General features: G+C 34.2%; 1 protein-coding gene across 1 annotated transcript in view; it reads right to left on the bottom strand.

Annotated features, from left to right (window-relative positions):
• The window catches only part of LOC123658635 (muscarinic acetylcholine receptor DM1), a 102,967-nt gene extending 79,708 nt beyond the window's left edge, over positions 1-23,259 (bottom strand). The window contains exon 1 of the mRNA XM_045593999.1: positions 23,209-23,259. Within this exon, the coding sequence (XP_045449955.1) occupies positions 23,209-23,259 (51 nt within the window). The remainder of the gene's footprint in view (positions 1-23,208) is intronic.
• Positions 23,260-26,294: the final 3,035 nt, after the last annotated feature.

Below are 26,294 nucleotides of genomic sequence, written 5' to 3'. Positions count from 1 at the left end.
GATCAGAGCTCCACCAGATCCACCACGCTGCTTCAATGCGGGTTGGCGGATATATTCCCTACTATGAGTAACGATCACTATCAGGTGTACATGATAACAACCGGGACCGACGACTTAACGTGCTCTCCGAGGCGCGGTAGGGAGACCCACAAGGACTGCACATTTCCTATTTTATGACAATTGTTTGATGTGATTTGATTTGATACATCCCATTGCTGGGCATAGCCCTCTTTCTCTGTGTAGGAGAAGGGTGGGAGCGTAATCAACCACGCTGCTCTACTGAGGGTTGGCGGATCAATGTTTGATTATCTGATTGGTATATTTGTCAAAAGTGTAATAACATAATAATGGCAAACAAAATTAAATCTTTTTGTAATGTTGATAAGGCTATTGCTGCCAATAAACTGTCACGCAGTTTGTCGAGTTACAAAACTGTAATATTATTTGGTCCAAAATAAAGAATTTATTTATAATTATAATAATAATACTATTACCGTTTTAAATATAGGTATCATTTATTAAAGATTATTTATTTATTTTTTATATAAGATTAATAAAAATAAAGGTATGTCTAAAAAAATCTTTGACTGACTCATTTTAATTTAGGAACGCTAAAATATTATAACAAAATATTTGTATAGATCTAATTACAGATAAAAAACTTTCGTGAACACATAATATCTTTGTGAAAGATAAAATTGATAAAATTGTGAAAACACTTGAAGTAAATAAGTGTTGATTAACGTTTATTATCATAATATCTTGCTGTGTGGCTACGTCAGTAAGAATATACCCCCCCCCCTTCCCGTGGGTGTCGTAAGAGGCGACTAAGGGAAACACAGTTCCACTACTACCTTGAAACTTAAAAAGCCGACCGATTGCGGGATAACCATCCAACTGCTGGCTTTGAAATACACAGGCCGAAAATGGGCAGCAGCGTCTTCGGTGCGACAAAGCCAGCCCTGCGGTCAACAACCCGCCTGCCCAGCGTGGTGACTATGGGCAAAACACATCAGTTAACGCCATTTTGGCGTGAACTTGTGGAGGTCTTTGTCCAGCAGTGGACTGTATTAGGCTGAAGTGAAGTGATCATAATATCTATATTCTCATGATAAAACTGTGATATCAGCGATCGCAACAAAAAATCTCAAACATAAAACAATTTGCCAAATAAATGCCTTTAGATTTACTGTTCACTTAGCACAGAAATATGTAGTGCTATATAATGCTATATTTATTTTATTTGTTATGTTACGAGATTATAAAAATTTACAATAACTTCAGAGAAAAAGCTGATTTCACTTTATTACTTGACAAGCATTGAAATAACCAAACGTAACTCTTATTCTTACTGACACTATTACAATTAGTTTTATACATATTTATAAATAGTTTTAGCGTCTAAAATATTTTTCGTTCTTTATTTTATCTCATTTCCATTAAATATAAAATAATTAAAACTGTCTAAACAAGAAGAAAATTTGATAAAAAATTAACCCAGCTTCAATTAAAATAATTAAGGAAATACAGAAAACATATGAAGTTGAAGGCTAAAATATGTGCGTGCAAAATTTCATGGTGATTGGTCAAGCCAAACTCACTTTCACACTTATAATATTAGTATAGACTGTAGGATTAGACGACACGTTGGCACAACGGTTACAGCGCTGGCGGTCGCGGGTACGATCCCCACTCACGACAGACATTTCTATTGGACATATATACCTATGTTTGTCGTGGTCTGGGCGTTTGTGCTTGTGTAGTATGGGTGTTTCTGCACTGGTGTGTGTATCTTGCTGGTGGTGGTGAAGCGTTTATTTATTTATATTATTAAATTTATCTTGCGAATATATATATATTTTGTTCTTATATTGAAATTATAAAACAATTATCAAATGAAATTACCAATCAACAATCAATAAAATCAAGAAAATCCAGCAATACAAATATATTGAAAAATCATTTCATTCATTGCGATCTGTTGATATAAAAACAATGAACTGTCGCCCTAACTCCGGGAACGTAATGGATATTTCATCCGCCGTTTTGTGACCGAGCAATACCGTCGTAAATTGTGTCTGGCCGTAAATGGCGAATCGAAGTTTACGAGAGCCACGAGTGATTGATATCGGACAAGATTCTCGTTTAATACCTGAGTTATTCTAAATTGTATGCTTATACAAAATATCTAAAGCAAACCTAGTCACTAGGATAAGATTTACTGATTATTTCTATTTACTTTATTTTTTTTTTTACCCAAAGTTGCTTTATAAATGTATTGTTTAACCCCCAGCGCGAAGGCATCAGTTGGAGTGTTTAGATGCGGTTTTTTTTTACGTAAAAGCAAGTTCTCTTGCATTGATTCTTACCTAAGTTTGGTAAAAATCGATCCAGTGTTTTGAAGTGTATTCGCTCTTTTTCTAAATGATGTGAGGTATTTTCGGGATAAAATAGAATTATTGCGTTGGATATTTAATTTTTTTTTTGTTTAATAATTAAATTTAATTTGGTTATTACTTATATTAGGACCGTTGATAATAAACATAGACTATATGAATAAAAATCAATGTTTGTCCTCTGCAACTTTATAATAAATTGATTTTGGGTCCTCCTCCTCAAGAGTGTATACTGGAGCTCACCTGTATTCGCTTCAAAACGAATACACTCCTGAGCGAAAACATAACCTACTCCATCTTAAGAATATTTCAAAATACTTTCAAATTGATTTAAATACGTAATTAAAAAATTTGAAAGTCTCTATTATATTAAATCAATTGAATCCCGCAAACATCGGACAAACTCTTTCAAAGATTACGAAAAAGTCGAAAAACTTACAACGAACTTTTTCTATAAAGAAAATTCAATGGAATTATATTTATTCTTAGAAAACTTTTTACAAAAGAAACCGACCCAAGTTTTCCAATAACTTCTTCCTGTAGTGAATAATACATGGATAAATTACATCACGCGAAATTTAACTATTTCTATGAGATTCATAGAATAAGAAGAAAGGATTTATGGTTTTTGATGAAATAACGATGTCTATTTTTGTATGTGTGAATGTACATCCGTCCACCTAAAACACCGTCGGTTTGCGGGTTCGATTCGGATTTCTGTCCTTGTCACTCACCGTGCCTCGAAGAGCACGTAAAACGTCGGTCCCGGTTGTTATCATAAATACCTGATAACGTTCGTTACTCATAGAGGAAACACATCCCCCAACTCGCAGTGGAGCAGAGAGATTGATTAAGCTCCAATCCTTCTCCTATGTAGAGAAAGAGGCCTATTCCCAGCATTGGGGTGTCACAGGCTGAATCGTGATCGAGTGAATAATTTTTTTTACGTTTTTAAGTTAAGCTTTTATTGCAATGTTATGTTAAAAAAGAAATTACAATAAGTTAGAAAATACTTAAATTTCAAAAATAATAGTATCCTAAGTTACTCCTCATTACATAAGCTATCTTCCAGTGAAAGTCCCGTCAAAATCGGTCCAGCCATTTCATAGATAAACCAGAATAAACAAACTGACAAAAATTGTAAAAATGTTATTTTGGTATATGTACCATGTATACATCCATATACATTTAGTAAAAAGCGGTTATTTGAATATTACAAACAGACACTCCAATTTTATTTATTTGTATGGATATAAAAAAAATTACAATTCCACTAACATTTGCTTACACGCATTAAGCTTACTTCTTATGTGTCCGTTGTGAATCAGTTACACGAACGAAATCAAACGTTCGTATGCAAGTATGCAACGAAATGGCTACGAAATGTCTACGCCGTAGTCGCCTTGCTACACAGACGTCGTAATAGCTTCTTATTCAATTGCGCATCAAAATCTCTTTTCCATACAGAATTCAAAATGCAATCCTTTTTACTTTAACGGTTTAATGGTTTTAGATTATATGTTTTATATGCGAATTAATCAAAGAACAATTAAAATTGTAAAATGTTCAATTCGATTCGATTCAGCCTGTAACAACTCACTGACACCGCTGGGAATAGGCCTATATAGGCCTATATAGATGGGCCTGTGCAAGACACTTATCCATAGACCCAAAAGATGGTGAATTCAAAATAGAATTCGGGTGGATTGATTAATGATAGATCTATAGAACAGTTATAAGGTCAATACTGCTCATTTGTATTAAATACTATAAAAATGTACTAAATCAAAAACGTATAAATATAATGTATTCAATAAAAAAAACATAAAAATAAGAAAATATGTTTAATAATTACACATTATAAGCTATATTTAACAGATAAATTACATTAAACTAAAAAAAACCTTAAGTATATATATACATAATATAATAACTAAAAAATATTATTAAAAGGAGTCCCTTTAGGCAAGGTTCCGAGGATACTGGCAGCGTTCCCCCTTTGAATAGCTAGACTAATTCTTTGTCCGAAGTAGCTGCCAGCTCTTCGGTCTCCTGTGACGTCGACTAACCTTTTTGCTATTTCCTTAAATAGTGTTATAGCATTAGGACCCCACGGACCAAGGGTCTCGACACCGAATGGGACAAAATCATATTCGGAGCCTACAATTTTAATGAAATATCAACTAAATAAATAAAATACCGCCAACCCACGAGAACAGAGTGGTGGCTTAAGCTCATATCCTTAATCCACGTGGAAAAAAACGTCCATGTCCAGCAGTGGGTACACAGAAACATATATAATATTCTCCTAACACTGAATAAATCCACAATACACAAGTATAAAACCTACAGTGACAATAGCGGGATGCAAATCGCGTCCGTGGAGAATTTATATTGGTTCTTATTCACATTTACGAGCCCCGTCCGTCGCCTATTGGAAAATTGGATCCGTTCCGTCTCAACTGAAATACAAGTCGAGTAAAAAGTATTAGACACTTTTCTTGTGGAAGGTCTTAAGGATTAGTTGTTTGAGGACAGGCGAATGTTACATTTGTATGTGATGTTTTTGTTTTTGGTTAGGTATTGTCGTGGAAATGTTTACTCATATTCCTTTCTTAGATTTTCAAGCGTTTTCAAAAAGGACGAGGTTGTCAACTCGACTGGATTTTTTATGTGTATAACTTTTACTGGTTTTACCGATATTGGTGATTTTTTTTTTAATGCTGATGCTTGTCTTATGGTCCCATTTATATTTGCAAGAGATCTGATGACTGCCTTTTGTGTTATTCCTTATAATTTATATTTAATTGACTGTTTTACCGACTACCTAAGTTTTACTACTTATTGATTTCATTGAAATAGTTATTTTTCGTTTGTAAGCAAACACGATCATCTAGACTGAAAAAAACTTATTTTTATTGTTTCATTTAACAATACATACGTATGTATATTATTATCATTTTTTTACTGTATAAAAGTTTTATCTCATTATTTACTAATACTAAGTTATGCATGCACTAAGAAGCTAGTTTTAGTTATCAATCCTCAATCTGGAAAGTTCTTTACCTAGATTTAAAAGTCTTCTTCTATTATAAAGATGGATAAGAGATTAATATACTACACACTTTCATTCATTTTGATTAAAATCTCCCTCAAATTGTGTATTTCTAAAGGTAAGTCATATTATAAATCAGAATGTGATAAAGTGCTTTAGCGCAAACAATTCTACCTATGTCGTTAATAACTATATCTGTGGTCCGGTTATTAATCTACTCTGCAAGTGAATTGTAGATTGTATAATAATAGCTCAACCAAATCTCGATTACATATATTAATTATCTTATAATGTGACACTACGCGATGCAAAGATTTGCTTAATAGATTTTAATACTAAACTAATACACTGTGTGGTTACGACAGTAAAGAATATAACCACCCCGTCTCTTCCCGTGGGTGTTGTGAGAGGCGACTAAAGAATAACGCCGTTCCACTACCACCTTGGAACTTAAAAAGCTAACCGATGGCGGGATAAGCATCTAGCTGCTGGCTTTGAAATACACAGGCCGAAGATGGACAGCAGCGTCTTCGGTGCGACAAAGCCAGCCCTGCAGTCACCAACCCGCCTGCCAAGCGTGGTGACTATGGGTAAAACACACGAGTTCACGACATTTTTGGCGTGAACTTGTAGAGGCGTATGTCCAGCAGTGGACTGCGATAGGCTAAAGTGACGAAGTGATGAACCTAATTCTTAAAATTAAGTTACTATTATTTCATATTGCACACTCAATGGCTAAAAGTGGGATGAAAATCCTGTGCTCGTACACAAATAACTCAAAAATAAACACCCAGGCCAGAACAAATATTTTTACAATTGGCAAGTATGCAGAACTAAACCATTCCGGCAACCTACCATTTAGAGGTATATCATAATAAACGAAGAAATTAAATGCAAAACCTCACGACGTAACGCGATAACTAGCTATAACGAATCATATGAAATGCATAAAAATATTTTTGCTGAGTTCTTGAAAAATATTGAAATGCGCGCATGAATAAAGTTTATTCTATTGTATTCGTATTCTAAAATGTTTACAATCCATTTCAAGCACCGCTGGCTAAGAAAAATCTTGTAAGAATACCTGAATTTTAAAAGATATTCATAACCATTGCAATTTAATCCATGTTGAATTACGCAACATATCTAATCAGATCCGAACTGATTTAAACTCAAATGCATATTAGAACTGTTATACTAATGTGTAATTTTACTAAAAACTAAAGTGACAAGAAAGCACACAAGAACTTGCCCTAGCAAGCATGAACTCTTTAGTTTAAGAATTTTAAAAAAATTGTGTGTCAGCTCCGACGCACGACTGGAGTTTACTCCTTCAGATCGACTGTCTGAATAGGCACAAAAAAGGCTTACTAGTCTAAGAAAAAAATTTATACCACTTCGAATGGTAAATAAACATATAACGCCATCTATATATCTATGGCGTTATTAGAAAACGACGTCGTCTATCGGAACTCCAAAAAATTATGAGATGCTTCAACACACCTGCACCTATCAATCTGCATTATACGACATTATTATTCCTATTATCCTTTAGATAACTTAAGTCGTAAGGTGGATTAAGCAACACAGGAGAAATCCTGATGGAGAAAAAACTTTTACCCAGTGGAATATTTACAAACTGATTCCTTCTTGAATTTATGAGTTTTAACGCATAAAATACTCAAAATTGTAATTCTAATTACAGATATCTGATGAGTAAAGGTGACGGAACAAAGATTAAATGCGAACATTCCACTTTGTTCATTTCCATAATGGGAAAACAGATCTTTACTCAGCTGCGAACCATCGATTCTTTCTGTAAAGTGATTATTTTTTTTTTTTTTTTTTTTTTATATCACTAGTTCGGCAAACAAGCGTACGGCTCACCTGATGGTAAGCGATTACCGTAGCTTATAGACGCCTGCAACACCAGAAGTATCGCAAGCGCGTTGCCGACCCAATCCCCAATCCCCCCAGGAGCTCTGGTCACCTTACTCACCAACAGGAACACAATACTGCTTGAAAACAGCATTATTTTGCTGTGATCTTCTGTAAGGTCGAGGTACTACCCCAGTCGGGCTGCTCCATATTTTGAGCAGGAAATTCCTGCTGTGCCCTACCTCAGTTAAATTATCCCTCGATTATAATATTAAGACCAATAGTACTAATATACGTTTTAATATAATAGGTTAGTACCTGGGTGACCAAGCTTAGCTCGGTATTTTCAGTAACTCGTATTTTTTGGAAATCATATTTAAATACGAATTACATATCTATAAAATATGAATAATATTTTTTTTACCGACAATAATAAAAAAATAAAAAAGAAATATAAAAAATCAAAAATAAAAAACTATAAAAAAATAAAGATAAAATATGAAAAATATTTTTCGATTTTACCGATATAATAAAAAAAATAAGAACTGTCTATTTAAATTAAAAATTACGAGTGCAATTAGAAAAAAAAAAAAAAAAAACATTAATCGATCTGGAAATTTGAGGATTTAAGCCGTGGAATTTACGGTCGATCGCGACCGGCCAATTTCCCACCTGAGCTATTACAACTCGTCAATAATGACGAGTGCGAAATTTACCTTCGTATTTTAACGATATTGTAGCCATTTTTTCATTGTCTAAAAACTGGGATAAAACGACATTTTCTAAAAATGAATCCTAGCTAGATTTATTTATCTCCCCCGAAATTCTCTGCATACTAAATTTCGTGAAAATTCGTTTAATAGTCTAAGATTAATACCGTACTAATATCAAAAGCGATCGATAACTCCAATAAAATTTCTCTCGAGTTTGTTTATGAAATTGCGTCAAATCGCCAAACGATTTTGTACCTTATTTACTTTCGATTAAATTACACTTTCTAATTCAATGTTATGTCGCAAACAAATGTCGCTTTGAATTAATTAAAAATTGTTTGTCGTCGACTTTATTAAATGAAAACTGTACATTTTGGTGTCGTACCCAGTTTAGTTCTCGCTTAGAGTTTATTATATTTAGAAGGAATCTTCAACTTTGAGACTAGATTCGCAGAGCTTGCGGAAGTATCGGGGACAAGTCGATAAATCAGTTAATTAGTCTGTTACATTATTAAGTCTGATATATTGGCACAGTGTTAACTGTGTATCGATTTTTAAAGAGTATGTTTCAAAGCAGAGCCTCACCAACTTTTTTTTTCACTTAGACCACTTTAAAATTTTCAGCTACTTTCGGCAGACTCCCCGCAGATACTTTTCTACCATATTACCAAAACTCGACAAACATGTAAAGAAAATGAAAGATCCAAGTATGTAAATTTGCGTTGGGGCTAAGTTCGCTTTGCAAGTTTCGACCCGGTTCCGAGACTTGCAAAGCGAAAAAAAGGATTGAAAAAGAATGAAATTGGTCGGCGAACCTTTTTTAGGCCAGCTGTTCCATAATTTCGTAAAATAGTCGAGGGAAATATCCGGAATATATTTCCGCTGCCTCTTTTTTTAGCCATTCCATAATTCCATAAAACAATCGAATCAAGGGAAAATTACACGTATGTTTAGGCTGAATGGGCTTGCCTACAGTGCCTAACCAGATAATTTTTGTGGATACCCGCTTACGAATTGTGATCGCCAATTTTTTGGTCACGCCAACGTGGACTCCTGGGGGTCAATTTGGACCACTTTGGGAATTAATGATTTAGAAAGTATGCTTAGAGTTGACTGGTCCTGATCGCAGTCTATTTCACGTCTCGTTTTAGCAATTAATATCCATTTTTATAAAAAAAAATTTTAGTAATTATGCCTATGACAAAGACAGACAATATATGAGTGTCATATGAAACAAGTTTTTTTTTTAATAACAACAGTGTACAGAAATTCTTTTTTTAGCCATTCCATAATTCCATAAAACAATCGAATCAAAGGAAAATTATGTTTAGGCTGAATGGGCATGCCCACAGTGCCTAACCAAATAATTTTTGTGGATACCCGCTTGCGAATTGTGAACACCCATTTTTTGGTCACGCCAACGTGGACTCCTGGGAGTCAATTTGGACCACTTTGGGAATTAATGATTTAGAAAGTATGCTTAGAGTTGACTGGTCCCGGTCGCAGTCTATTCACATCTAGTTTTAGCAATTAATATCCATTTTTATAAAAAAAATTTTTTAGTAATTATGCCTATGACAAAGACAGACAATATATGAGTGTCATATGAAACAAGTTTTTTTTTATAACCAACAGTGTACAGAAATGCACCTGTTACAGTTTTATTATAAGCATAGATAATCAATTAGTAGACCCTCAGTAATTAAAATATTAAAAAAAAACTGAAATGACAAATATTATTAATTTAACTATTTATAAATCAAATAACTTATCATTTTTTATCTCTGATTCTGATGTCATCTGAAAAAGACGAATCAAATTTATGAAACATCTTTGAAAAGTTTTATAAACATTAAAGACTTAAGAACCAAGTATCGCGAAACATAAAAAGCCAGCACTAAACCTAGCCAACTCTAACTGACCTTTATAGGCACATTATGTAGATAGATGCTTAGTGGTCTCAACTTTGACGGCCATTCTTCGTGATTATGTTAATTTTTTCATACCCCATTGAACTGTTACGTTTCGCTATAGCCAAGAAATTAACAATTTTAATTTTCAAAACTGTATGTATATAATTCTGAGTCATATAAAACTTTTTAATAAATAGTATTTTTTTATGAAAACAGACGGTAAATAACAGACAGTTTTCCTGGTGTTTAGTGATCATAAGCAACTTTCTTTTAAAGTCGGTTAAAAATTCTCTAATCTCATTCATAAATACCTAAAATGCAAACATTGAATTATTACTCAAGTATAAAGTAAAATGTGTAATATCGGAGAGCTTCCCCTGCCAAAAGGGGATTTATGTTAAAAGCCTAATAATTTACGGCTTATCTAAACGTGTCAAATCAGGGATGAGGTTTTAGATAATTATCTGAACCAGTCATCAGGGTCGATTATAATCGAAAATCTTATGTTACTGGTGGAATTTTAATTATGTTATCAGCTATATTGTTTACTCTTGATTCTACGGGACTTTTTTTAAAGATTTTCAATACTGCTTTTGAAGTCTACTGAAAAAAATTGATTTTGATTTTTATTTTAGTAGTACGTTCTTACGAGGAGAAAATTTATGAAAAATCGTTATAACATTGAAATTTTTAAAAAACGTAACATAATTTTAACGTCTCACATTTGTCAATTATTAGTATAAAACTAGCTGTGCCCGCTTATAACTAATATATACTCATAAATACGCGCTATAAACTTAGTCCGCGTGGAATTTAACAAGAAAGAAAAGTTAAGTCCAGAATTCCAGAAATACTCGAAGTTCGCTCCAGATGTGATGTTCAGTTGTTTTCTTAATTTGAAAATATTTCTTTTTTAATTAAATCACGTATAAACCAGCCAGCTACCTTATATGATACTGATATCAAACCTTTATTTTATGTTCCGCTAAATATGCCGGTGTGTGTATTAAGTGAAATAAAAAAAACATTATTTATTTTTGTCAACAGTATAAAATTACATAACTAATGTAAAAAAAGTTTACTAGTAATATTTTAGTTTTACAAATGTCATATTATACAGTCGTGTGACTGATATTACGTCACTTCCGTTATATATTTTTCTTACGGTTTTAGTATCACATTTTTTTCAGTTCGGTCGCCCAGCCAAATGTCAAGCCTGCCGTAAAGAACTTCGTTCCAAAAATATAATGTATATATGTAAATATGTTGGATGAAGATTGCAGAAAACCGGGATGTTTAGCGCGAGGATGAGAAGGACTATATCCAAGAGTGGATTGCGATAGGCTGAAGTGAAAATCTTAAAGAGATTTATTAAAATCAAATCGTTGGACGTTTTATAAGGGAAAGTATTTATCGACACGAAATTGATTATCTCTCAAACCTCCGTGATTCCATTTCTGATATCAAATCCATCGATGATTATGCAGAGGCATGTCGACAGTTTTATCGTGCTATTTTCTCTACCGTCGACTCTGGAAATATTTCTTTTTAATCTATATATAAACCGACCTATAACAATACACTATGCGCAGGTGAAGTAGGACACTCGGGTTAGCTCTGATTAATCTGAGGACGAGAAGCGTTATAAATGAAATGGTGCCTTTTTACAATCTTGGAAAGAGATTTTGATAAGACATTGGAATAATAAGTAAATCAGACAGGATTATTACAAAAATGGGTAGAAAAACTTTAATATCATATCAAAATGTCTAGGATTCCCTAATGTGGGTAAAATGTGGGTAGTACAAAAATAAATCGTACGGTGGGTAGTAAGTTCGTTATTCTAATTTTCATTTTTTTATTTTTATTTTTTCCTCTCCTCTCTCTCATCCTCTCTCCATTCCTCTCTGCTGAATCTACATACCAAATAGGTGGTTACTTTACTTTTAACTATAATTAATTAATTTAAAGTAATCTAATACTATTAAACGAGCAATTCTTGTATGTATATATATATATATATATATATCACAAAACGACTCCAACGATTTTCATGAAATTTAGTATGCAGGGGATTTTGGGAGCGATAAATCGATATAGCTATCATTCATTTTTAGAAAATGTCGTTTTGTCCATGTTTTTAGGCAATGAAAAAATTGGTACAATATCGTTAGAATGCAACAATATCGTCAATATAGTTGTCATAGCTCAGGTGGGAAATCGGCCGTTTGAGATCAACCGAGAAGACAACGGTTCAAATCGCATGTCCAGGTCGGTTTTTTTGTTTTTCTAATTGCACTCATGATTTTTTTATTTAAATAAGCAGTTCATGTTTTTTTTTTATTATTATCATGTCGGTAAAATCGGAAAATATTATTCATATTTTATCAATATGTAATATGATTTTCAAAAAACACGATTTACCAAAAAATACCGAGCTAAGCTCGGTCACCCAGGTACTATAATATTAATTGGTAAAATGACTATTCAAAAGTGCTTATGAATTCTGCTTGAAAATAGTAATTTTTGATATTTTTTTTATTTTCTAAATGATAAATGCAATTTAATGCTTGTGTTATAGATAATGGCCGACTGAAATATCTTTTTTATAAACTTACACATAAATATTACATCCACATAAATAAATACATTATTATATCTAGACTCGGGACACGACACGAACCCACAACCTTCAAAACAGAAAGCTAGCTCTTAGGCTCATTTTCATTTCATCCGGCTTCGGGCTAGTCTATTTTGAGAAAGAGAGAGAGATAATATATGTGTCCGGGTGTCCAGGTGTGTGTTAGTAAAAGCTTTCAAGTGTAATAAAACGTAGACGATATTTCTGCCCGCAGCTCATGAATACTCACGTATGTATTAAAATGGTCTGTTGCCGCCATTTTGAAAACCCCTGACATCAACTTTAGCTCGCCTTTGATAGAACTTTGTAGTAATTTAAATTGTTATTCAAAACTATTAATTGCTTCGTTTTATGCGGTTAAGGAACTTTTCATTTACAAAGTCAAATCTTGGAAGAACCACAATCATATTAAGTAACTAATCATTATTATCAACGTCTTTTGATACGATTAGAGGAGAAAGATCGGAACTTATTCTACTATCCTAACCTAACCCAGACTTCACTCACACTTGACTTCAGCCTATTGCTGTTCACTGCTGGACATATTGATGGTTTGGATATGTATCTCATCGTAACTGTGCTCAGTGTCTGTTTGTATTATTAAAATGATCGCTTTTTACTAAATGCATACGGATGTATCAGTCAGTCAGTCAGTTCAGCCTATTGCAGTCCTCTGCTGGACATAGGCCTCCCCAAGTTCGTGCCAGACATCCGGGTTTACTTCGATCCTTATCCAGCTTACACCGGCCATCTTACGTAGACCGTCAGTGTAAACCCAACCTACTAAACCACTATTGCACTATATGTTGTAGTTAGATTTAAATGTTAATGTATAGTTATACCAATGACGTAACTGAAAATTCAATATGGCGATCAAAAAAGTTATCTAATTAGCATTATGAAAAATAAACAACACACAAATATATAGTACACGTATAAATATTCTCCCAGGTAAATAAAAATCCCTTGAATTAAACCCTCACATAACTAACAGAGTATATATTAGTATTTAAGAATAAAGTAAATTTCAAAAGATTTACGCAAAAGTTTCCATATCATGCTGCATTAAATGAACTTCAAATTTATAACTTAATTTACTTATATACGGTATAAAATTCTCCGTTTTTGATCATAATTAAAATTTCGAAAAACAAACATAATCATCGGTTCAACTTTTAACGGCATCGCTTCGAAATCGCTTGTTGATTTACGACCAATTTCAATAATCTCTCCAATTTTACTTACTTGGAATACATTTCAGTAGTAGTAGTTACATTCATTTTCACTCTACGCCATCTTAAATGGAAGTGACACATGGACTACGCAAAGAGATAGAGAAAGACTGGAGGCATTCAAGATGTGATGCTTGAGGAGACTGAACGAAAGTGGATTAAGCTCCGAATTTTCTCCTACACCAAGGCCAAGGCATATGCTCAGCAGTGATATGTTACAGGTGAATTATCGTCAATTAGTATACACTGCAAATGAATATATACATACATATATGACATATGTCTATCAAAATTAAAAGTTAGAACTAACAATAATAGTATTTTAAAAAATCTATATGAATAAAAATCAATGATTAACAAGATAAGGCGTGCTATTAGGAATTAAATTTATAAATAATTTCTGGTGTTATGTTGTCAAATTGAAATATTTAATAACCCTTTGCGGATAAATGACGACGTGTTGGCGCAACGGTCACAGCACTGGCTTATGGCTGTTGCGCTGGCGTTTGCGTGTTCGATCCCCGCACATGACAAATTTTTTTATTGGCCATACAAATGTTTGCCGTGGTCTGGGTATTTGTGCAGTCTTTGTGGATCTCCCCAACGTGCCTCAGAAAGCATGGTCCTAGTTGTTATCATGTACACCTAATAACGATCGTTACTCATACTAGGGAATATATCCGCCAACCTGCATTGGAGCAGCGTGATGGATTATGCTCTGATCCTTCTCCTACATGGGGGAAAGAGCTCTTTGCCCAGCAGTTGGATATTACAGACTGAAGCGTAAGTGTAGCACTTAAGCATATGGATAATTACCTTCTGAGTTTATTAATTATAAGTAATATAATAATAAGACATTTAATTATTTTAATAAATAATAAACATCGTTCATATAATAAAAAGAACAAAATAAAACAATAGAGCCTCAAGACAACAACCAAAAGCATGCAAAGGGCGGTCTTATCACTAATTAGTGATCTCTACCAAACAACTCTACGGAAACAACCTTCTTAATTAATACATAGAAATTTTTCCTTATTACATTATTAAGGGCCTGCTTCACGCTCTGCTGATAAAGTCTCAGATAGTCAGTTGCTAACCGACTTCAAGAAAAAAAGAAGGTTATCAATTCGACTGTATTTTTTATGTGTGTTACTTATAGCTTTTTAGTGTTAGTGCCGATTTTGATGATTCTTTCTTTTTTCAAAAGTTTGCGATTGTCATGTTATCCCATTTTAATTCAAATTAGATGTGACGAGTACTTTTTAAGTTATCTTTAATACGGCGTATTTGTAATAAAGGCCAAAGTGGACGAAAGTGGTGGCTAATAGCACAGGACAGAGAGAAGTGGGCATCATTGGAGGAGGCCTTTACCCAACCTAGGGACCTTTTTTAGCCTAAGTAATTTAGTATAAGTAAAAGTAAATAATTATAAGCAACCAGTAAAACTTTATAATAATATATTAATACAAGTTTTTCGTGTACTGTAGCATGGTCAAATAGAGGCTTTTTATTTATTTATTTATTTATTTGTAATAAAATTAAAACACAATTATGTGATCGAGTACACAATTATATGACCGTTTATTTAAATAATTGATAAAGATATGTACTGACGTATCTTTATCAATTATATCGATTAACTTGGCCCAAATCAAAGATATGTATGAACCAAACTTAGCGTGTTCCTCTCCCATTTCGACGCTTATCTCCAATTCCCCAGATTTGGTGAGCAGGTTGACTTTTATGATCACTATTCCGCTCTTACGAGTCGGAACGTAAAATTTTATTACCTATAACTTTTGCCAATAAACGTTATTTGTATGTATGTAAGGATTTTAAAATCCTAACTAGCTGGTAAATATAGCTTAGAAATGAAAAAGCAAGGTTAAAATTAGTTTACAATGAGGAAAGAGATACACCACACGACAAGTAGCTTCGAATTAAAAAAAGATTAATCAAAACGATCCGGTAAAAAATTATGAGGTAACTAGCGACCCGCCCTGGTTTCGCACGGTTGCGAAAACTATCAGTGTTCCTCTACTATATTATGCGTGTATTATACATATACCTTTCTCTGGAATCACTCTATTTACTAAAGAAAACCGCATCAAAATCCGTTGCGTAGTTTTAAAGATCTAAGCATACAGACAGCGGTAAGCGAGTTTTATACTATGTAATGATATACATAAAAAAGTACAGACTTATTTATATTAGAGAACCTGTTCTTTTTTTTAAGTTACTTAAAAAGGAAAAAAAATAATTCACCTATACTTTTTTGTTTTTGTTACCTCAAAACGCTGTCATTTTTGAAACTAATAGGGAAAATTGTTTTATGTAGCGAGTTTCTTTTTAGTGAAAACAAAATTGAATAAAAAAATACACCACTCGCTTAAGTTAAAAGTGAGTGTTCAAATTTTGTTTCGAATTTTATTTTCTTTAAAATCATTTATTTTTTCATCTTTTTTTTTCGAAACATCATAAACACTTCAATGGAACCTGATACCACTAAAAATAGAAATATATGTAAAACTCAAAATGTTAACTTAATAAATAATAAATAAATATCTTATACCTAAAATACACACACGATCATCTGTTCCTACGGTAGGAACTTAATGCTTGTGTTATAGGTAATAGCCGATTTATATAACTTTTTTTTTATTTATTTATCAAATAAACAAGATTGTAACTTATTTATTATAAATAGCATTAAAAAATCACACAGGTTTACCGCTTCAGCCTGTAATATCCCACTACTGGGCATTGCGGGTTGACGGATATATTCCCTGCTATGAGTAACGATCGCTATCAGGTGTACATGATAACAACCGGGACCGACGGCTTGACGTGCTCTCCGAGGTAACTTAACGCAGGTTTATGACAAGGCTATTTAGAAAAATAAAACTAAATATATATATATATATATATATATATATATATATATATATATATAGTTTTTTTGATAATTATAATAATAATAAAAACTCTTTATTGTGCACCAAGAACGAGCAAAATTACAAAAATAAAACAGGAGATAAGTACAAAAGGCGGCCTTATCGCTAATGAGCGCTCTCTTCCAGGCAACCTTTGGGCACAGGAAATGGTATATATGTAGATGGTTTAGGTGTACAATTTTATTTAAACACGTACAATACATTTAAACAAATAAATAATGTAAAAAAAAAATAAAAAATACAAATAAAGTAGATGTGATATGTAAATCATACATAGAAATAATACATATACAAATAATTAAATAGCCCCCACAAAGAGAGAACCCACAACCCACGGAACAGAAAGCAGGGTCACTACAAACTGCGCCAACGGACTAGGGCTAATTAATAATAAAATACAGTTCTTTCTACTGTCGTCCCTATTATCACAGAAATTAATCCCGATGACGCTGCGGAGGTTATTATCTACCGATCGATATATGGTGCAATTTCAGCCTCAAACGTAATTGATACGCTTTGTAAGGCTTATGATTGATTGATAATAGGTTAGTATATACGTGAGATCAATGTGAGATGGCAAATTGTGTGACATGATAACCTTAACCGTAAGGTAATAAAAATTCAGTTAGCCTCGCTTACTTACCAAATGGTTTACTTGTCGCGTTTGGCGAGGAAATGTGAAACCAGCTTGCCTTAGTAAACATTTTAAAAAATCTATTTCTACAAGCATTATTGAAAGGACTTGGTTGACACCTGAACTGTAATCACGGTCTTGGTATACTTATTAAACATAGTCTTTCTGATGGTACATGGCGACGTAATTCTAGACTTTTATCATATATTTATTAAATATTATATTGTAAATTTAATATTACACTAAAAAAAATAACACAATTCTAACTTGAAAAGTGTAAATTATTATGGGTTTATTTTTATTTTCTCTATTAATTCTCTTACAGTTATTTAACATAATTATTAATAAAATATTTGATAGGGTTATTTTAGAAAATTAGGTATTAATAAAAATAAAGAGTTCAGATCTAAAAATGTAAGCCAGCGCCCTTTAATTTCCACAACACGCTTAATTAACCTCTGACGTCAATAGGTATACCCTTCGCTTATAAAGATAACTCATACACGAATAGTTCAATACACTCAAGCGCGTTGTCGTGGTCGTCGTCGACCCATTACCCTTTCTCATAGCGTATCTCTGCTGCTAGATTATATGCTCACAATAAGAATATGTTACTTGAAAGCAGGGCTAGGCTTCAGATTAAGAACCATCATTTTGAAGTTAGATAGGTTAGGGGTTTTTGTTTTTGTAACGAAATTATGTCGATAAACGGTCTAATTTGGAAGTTAGATAGGTTAGGGTTATTTTTTTTGTAACGAAATTATGCCCATAAACGGTCAAATTTTGAGCTTAAATAATTCGACGATTCTTAATCTATAGCCTTACCGAAACCAGTATTATTTGGCTATGATTGTCTGTATTGTTGAGATACATCCTCTATCGAGGTGTTCTAGATATTGATTAAGACAGTCTCTGCCCTACCACAACAAAAAAGTGTGCGTGTGTCAGCTCCGATGCACGACTGGAGTATAATCCTTCCGATCTACTGTCTAAATAGGCACAAAGGCTCACTAGTCTAAGAAAACGATTAATACCATATCAAATGGTAAATAAGCGAATCAAATAACGCCATCTATCTGCGTTATTAGAAAACGTCGTTACACAACCCTATTGAGTTCCGATAGATGGCGTTACGATAAACATAACTAGGTCATTCGTTCAGTAGATTTTACTCCTGATATTTTTTTTCATACCGCCTTGGGGCTTCAGATGAAAATCGATTTTTACGGCGTAAACTCCAACAAAAAGACAATTTGTATCTTTTATTGAAAATTATTGACGCCGCGTTGGCGCAACGGTCACAGCCATGGATTGTACCTGTTGCGCTGGCGGTTGCGCGTTCGATCCCCGCACATGACAAACATTTGTATTGGCCATACAGGTGTTTGCCGTAGTCTGGGCGTTTGGGCAGTCCTTGTGGGTCTCCCCATCGTGCCTCGGACAGCACGTTAAGCCGTCGGTCCTAGTTGTTATCATATACACCTGATAGCGATCGTTACTCATAGTAGGGAATATATCCGCCAACCCGCATTGGAGCAGCGTGGTGGATTAAGCTCTGATCCTTCTCCTACATGGGGAAAGAGGCCTATGCCCAGTAGTGGGATATTACAGGCTGAAGCGTATTAAAAATTATACTTTCTTCAAGCTTGCTTTTTTCCTAATTTGTCTTTCTGAGTTAGCATCTTTGGCTGTACTTTTAAAAAAACTAAATAAATATTAAAGGACAATTTACGTTATTTTAACGAATCGTTGCCGTCTCTTAGTTGTCTCATTACGTGAAAGTAACAACAGTTCTTCTGCGTTCGTAACTTGTTATAAATTGGGAAACTTGCTCGTATATTATGTAAAGTGTAGCTTTTTGACGTAGTAAGGACCAAAGAAATGTTCTATAGGTAACATTTTAAGCAAAAACCCAATTATGCAACTTTACTACTAAGACGGTATCGGGTCAGCAAGTTATAAATAATAATAACAAATCTTGTCTGTTAGTGACATCGATACAAATTCATACCATGATGTTCTACGGCCTAAGTTTCTTCTGCATTATGTAACTACACAATTTATGTTGAATAATAATTAAAATAATTTTCATTTCTCTTATATGGCGTCAGTCCAAACAAAATAAAAAATCTTAGTAAATGTTATCTTTTTTATAAGTTTGGCAATAAAAAAAACCAACTGGATGATTATAATATTTTTTACAAATCGATAGAACATAAATAAATACGAAGAATGTGCCAATTGTACCAAAAAAGAACCTAAAATTCTATACTTATTCCTTTGTACCATAAATAATATTCTCCTTTGCAGCAACAACCGTAAACCCTGGAATAGCATAACAGCTTGAGAACTAAACCGCTCGGACAAACACTGATCCTTTGAGAAGTTACGAAGTTGAGGAATCAAGAGATTTCTGTATCCCTTTGTACTTGCTTTGTAAACATTCCACATTATATTGCTGATCTCAACTAATGTCAGCAACTGCGTGTGTTGTGATTATGATTTCAAGACTATAATCTCCAACAACAATAACAGCTCCGGTAGGTACATTGGTGCGTTTAGGCGCTTTTTTTTTATATCTCTAGGTCGGCAAACAAGCGTACGGCTTACCTGATGGTAAGAGATTACCGTAGCTTATATATGCCTACAATACCAGAAGCATCGAAATCGCGTTGCCGACCCAATCCCCAATCCCCCCCAGGAGCACTGGTCACCTTACTCACCAACAGGAACACAATACTGCTTGAAAGCAGTATTATTTAGCTGTGGTCTTCTGTAAAGTCGAGGTACTACCCCAGTCGGGCTGCTCCATATTTTCAGCAGGAAATTCCTGCTGTGCCCTACCTCAGTTGAAAGTGCGCTTAAAGCACCGACGATTTGCCGGTTCGATTGCCACTCGGGATGGATATTTATATCTGTACAAATATTTGTTACCGGCTTGGATGTCTGTTCTTATAGGCCTCCCCAACGTGCCTGTGAGATTACATTAAGCAGTCGGTCCTTTTTTTATACAATTAGGTCGGCAAAAAAGCGTACGGCTCACCTGATGGTAAGCGCTTACCGTAGCTTATAGATGTCCCCAATCCCCCACAGGAAGTCTCCTTACTCACCAACATGAACATAATACTGCTCGAAAATAGCATTATTTAGCTGTGGACGCTGTGGTCATCTGTACGGTCCTGGATGCTGTCATAAATACCTGATAGCGATCATTATTCATAGTTGGTAATACATCCGCCAACACGCAGTGGAGCAGCTTAGTGAAAGAGGCCTATGCCCAGCAGTGGGATGTTATAGGCTGAATCGTGATTGATTATGAATTTTCCCCAACACACAGATTAAGTGACTACAATATTTTACTGGTGTGTTTTTGACCTATGTTATCTTTCTACTTAATTTCATTCTAATCACCTGAATTCGATTTTTCAATTACATTCTATACTAGCTGTGCTCGCGACTTCGTCCGCGTGGGATTAAAAAAAAAATATTCGCAGAGTTCAGTTCGCAGAGTGATAAAATAAATACATTTCTGAAATCAAAATAGCCTCAGTTACTCCTTGTTACATCAACTATTTGCCAGTGAAAGTTCCGTCAAAATCGGTCCAGCCGTTTCAGAGATTAGCTGGAACAAACAGGCAGACAGACAGACAGACAAAATTGTAAAAAATGATGTTTAAGTATATGTACCGTGCATAATGTAATAAATACATATTATGCATTTAGTAAAAAACGGTTATTTTAATATTACAAACAGACAGTCCAATACTATTTATTTGTTTAGATAATATAGGGTTTAATTGTAAGACAACACAAACACATTTATTATAGTTGTAAGATGTGTTATTATTGCTAATTTATTTCATCAATATATTCAAACAGGCTTCAAAACACCTTCGTCATCTTACTAATTAAAACTTGTGAAACTACCACCGATACGGAATGTAGATTCTGCAGAGAAGAACCGGCAAAAATTGGTAACATCTTGGATAAAACAGTCAGTGTGTAAAATGTTATAATTTAAAAAAATTTGAAATTTGAAGTATTGTTATAAATTTTTTAAATTTCATGTTCATTGGCACTTTAGTTTATATATAAAACAGAACTATGGCAAATGCCATGGTTATGTACAGTCGGTATAATCGTGAATCCCAATCAAAACCTATTATTTCTAACAAATATTGTTACTTCACTTCAGCCTATCGCAGTCCACTGCTGGGCATAGGCCTCCACAAGTTCGCGACAGACATTATGGCGTGAACTCACGTGCGTTGCCCATAGTTACCACGCTGGGCAGGCGGGTTGGTGACCGCAGGGCTGGATTTGGCGCACCGAAAACGCTGTTGCCCGTCTTAGGCGTGTGTATTTCAAAGCCAGCAGTCGGATTGTTATCCGACCATCGGTCAGCTTTATAAGTTCCAAGGTGGCAGTGGAACTTAGTCGCTTCTTACGACACCCACGGGACGATAGGGCGAGGCTATATTCCTTACTGCCGTAACTACACAGTAGATATTCATACATGTTATATTGATATTGATGATATTGTTACACATTTGATTTGTACCCTTGTCTTAAATTGTAGGCGTGTTTCTGATATGTAACATTTTTGTCAAAAAATATTTAATAAATGTGTAGTTCCTTACCTACTTAATAAATATTTTCCGGTCACACAAAAGTAGAACGCGTCAGAAACGATCGCGGATAACCACGTGACCTATATTTCGAACAATAAACACGTCACGCGTACCGCGAAGGTATCCCTGCATTTCAATAAAACTTCTCATCGCCCGATCTGAATAAATGATTCGATATACGATATATACATTTTGAAGTCTTTAGGCGAGTGTTCGCTGACAGACTGTATTATATTCATTTACAAATCTTCCAATAAAAATAGTGCAAAACTTATCATTACAGCACTTGCTCCGCCGACCGATGGCGGGATAACCATCTAACGGCTGGCTTTGAAATACACAGACCGAAGACGGGCAGCAGCGTCTTCGGTGCGACAAAGCCAGCCCTGCCGTCACCAACCCGCCTACCCAGCGTGATGACTATGGGCAATGCACATGAGCTCAGGCCATTTTTGGCGCAAAATTGTGGAGTCCTATGTCCAGCAGTGGACTGTGATATGCTGAAATGAATGATGATGAATGAACTGCTCTTACTGAAGTATGGCGTAGCAAGAAATATCCATCTCAAAATTAGGCACAGTCCGACTGGGGAAGTACCTCAACTTTACAGAAGGTCACAGATAAATAATAATGCTCTCAAGCAGTGTTGTGTTCCTTAGGTGAGTAAGGTAGCTAGAGCTACTAGGGTAGGGTAGAAGGTAGGAGCGGATTGCAGAGTTTGTTTACTCAATTAACACCATAAGTCTGTTTGTAATATTTAACAACGGGTGCTAAGTTATATAATAACTGGAACCGGCACAGTAGGAAATTTCCTGCTCAATATATGAAACAGCCCGACTGGTGTAGTACCTCGACCTTACAGAAGATCACAGCTAAATAAGATCTTTCAAGCAGTGTAATGTTCCTGTTTGCGGTTATTAAGCTACGGTAATCGCTTACCATCAGGTGAGCCGTGCGCTTATTTATTACCGACCTAGTTAGAAAAAAAATGATGCCACAAAAGAAAAACGAAAAGAAATAAACGAGGATAACTAATAGACGCTTGCTTATATCATATATGTGAAGTAGTCGTTCTAATGTTGAGGTCTTACTAAACTTTTGAACTACTCTTCAAGTGGCTTGGATATTCTATTTATTTTTAAATCCTGCAGGACTCACCGCGTTGTCATTATGAAACTCGCCATATATCGGCGATGTTGCAGACGCCATTGTCTTAAGTGACATTCGCGGTAAGACCGATAGAATCAAAAGTGTTCAGTGACCGTGCTAATTTAATAACTTATATTCTATTCGTATTTGATATTATGAAGTTACATTTTAAGCGTGTAATTTATATTAATTAACAATTTAATTAATTTCATGTAATATACGTTACGTAGTTCAATCATTATAACACAAATATTAAACAGTGAGTTTGAAATCCTTTGAATTTTGAAATATTGTTCCTCTATCACACCCCACGTATATTAAACTGCGTTTTTTAATTATTATTTTAATTATTTATTTCTTATTTATCATTATGAATTTTTTAATTTCAAGATAAATAAAATTTTATATATCAAAAAATTTCTATACACTGCAATACTAGTAGTAGTACTACTAGTAGTAATACTAGTAGTAATAGTTCTGTGTAGTAAATTAATATTCTTCATAATGCATTAACTACAGTTCTAGAATTTACATATTTCAGTTAAAATGTTTATATTTATAGTACAATACACAATATAAGGGATAACACAAAAACTTCTAGTCAAATCTTATTCGAATTTCACACTCCACTGTAAAAAGTTATGAAGTAACATACATAAGAAATATACAATCGAATTGGGAACATCTTCCTTTTTTGAATTTTTTTAAAAATATTACGGTCCACGCTGTATTTCATGCGACTTTATTCTTTGTTTTTACTAAAACGTATACGCCTATTCTTGAAAACATACTTGTACTCACAATAGATATTACTAATTTTATACTAAGACACAGTTTATATCGCTCCAGGCTATAATATCTCATTGCTAGGCATAGGCTCCTTTCCCCATAATCAGAGCTTAATCCACCACGATTCTCCAATGCGGGTTGGCGGATATATTCCCTACCATGAGTAACAATCGATATCAGATGTACACGATAACAGCCAAAACCGACGGCTTACGACTTGGTGAGCTCTCCGAGGCACGGTGGGGAGACCCGCAAGGACTGCACAAACAACCAGACCACGACATTTAGTAATCTGTGCGCAACTGTCAGCACACACACATACAGATAATATATTATTTTCAAAAGAGTAACTGCGGCGTTTCTTTCCGATTCTTTTCTGCACAATCTACATTCCGAATCGGTGGTAGCTTCAATTTAAAAAATAATAATCACTTTGAAAATTTTAATTTGTAAAATGACGATTCGAGAGTGCTTTTGAAGCCTATTTGAATAAAGCTATTTTTGATTTGATCTGATTGATTGCAAAGTATATTTATACGCAAGTTACAATGTAACTAAGTTTGATATCGGTTTTTCTCACCCATACTCGAACGTTTTCAGAACACGTCCACAGGGATGATCTGAACTTTTTATCTGTTAACCAACCTTACATAAGACGCGTAGGAGTATCTTCGCCTATAAATATTAAAGAAAACCAAATATTGCATATAGTTAAACCTCATTAGAGCGTATATAAAAACGCAAGTATTAATAATTTTAAGCTTTGTTTTATTAATAAAATTAATGTCTCACACTCAACGGCCCCCACTAGGGTACCAGAGCTCCCCCTGAACTGAGGGCAGGGTCGGCATCGCGCTTGTGATGTTTGTAGTGTTGTGTGTTTATAGGCTACGTGAGCCGTACGCTTGTTTGCCGATCTAGTTGAAATTAAAAAAAAGACTGTGTATTTATGTACGCAAGTAAAAAGCTATACTTCATTAGTTAGCTAACTTCTTCTTCGTCGACTAGCTAACTTCAGGGTGTCGATTTTTTTTTTCGTGGCGCTGTGCGCGCGCATCTTAAAAATTTTTCTCATAATTTTTCCCTTACGCGCCAAAAGCTTTATGCCAGACAGGTTAGTGAACGTTTACACACTAGCAGAGGTTAAAAAACGTTATCAAAACACAGATAAGATAATACCATAAAGATTTAATCAAGTACGAATATATACGAAAGCCTTTCATACCGTTTATCGGTTATATTTATCAATCAATCATTGATTGCAGTCTAAACATTAGGGGAATGAACTATATCTATCAAGTAACCCAATTTAGCCAATTAGCTGCGACATATTACGTTAACTCTAAATTAATACATAATATACAATGCACTTACTGAATACATGTGTCAATATAATCGTAATTTTAACAATTTATTAAACAAGTACCGCTTTGGATTATAATACTTTATGAAAGGAAAAATTCAATTTAGAGGCAGTGAAATAGGTGTTATGAAATGATTAATTTGAAAAAAAAAATGTGTATTAGACTTTTTATCTTTAGTTTTTATAATCTAAGTTTTGTGTTATAAACATATTTGTAAAAAGTCAAATATAGCATCCGATTTGAGAAAAATTTGAAAAATCACAAACAGAATCATAATCAATAATTGCTTTTTTAAATTAATCGATAATACAATACACACAAACTACACGCGCCTATCACTAAAACTATTGTTTGAAATTGTTTAAAAATATTTAAAATCTAAAAAGGCACGAAACACTCGGAACGTGTCTATATCTATTAAAAATGTTGGTCAAACTATTAAAACTGTTTAAGCGGCACAAACGTCGCAAGAACGTCGATAGAGAAAAGCGGCTTAGAGCTGAACTCCGCCATTGAAGCACCGATGATTGAGTCAAAGCCGTGTCTAGATCAATTGAGTACTCTGTGAAAAAGAACCACAATTTCGACGAATTTAGAAATTTGAAACTGATGACATAAAATCTGTAGTAATTTGTAGACTATTTTTGATTTAAATGCAGGAAATATAAATTTTAAGTCTCTTAACAAATTAAAAACGAGTGTGCTTTAGACCACACGACTAAAGCAAAACTTGTTTAGCAATAAGCCTGAACAATAGGGCTGAACTGTGTCTTAGATATACGAAACGTATCTGGCGATATACGAAACGTATCTGGCTATGAGAGAAAAAGTGCTCGCGCCTTTCTGTCTTGCTCCGTTCGCCTCGCCCGATCACACTTTTCAAAACACTCTCATCACGTATTCACCAGCTTACCCCCCAAGTCAAGCGTACGTAAAGAAGTT

This window comes from Melitaea cinxia, chromosome 12 (genome assembly GCF_905220565.1).
Source record: "Melitaea cinxia chromosome 12, ilMelCinx1.1, whole genome shotgun sequence".
Lineage (NCBI taxonomy): Eukaryota > Metazoa > Arthropoda > Insecta > Lepidoptera > Nymphalidae > Melitaea > Melitaea cinxia.
This window is presented reverse-complemented; position numbering and strand designations above follow the sequence as displayed.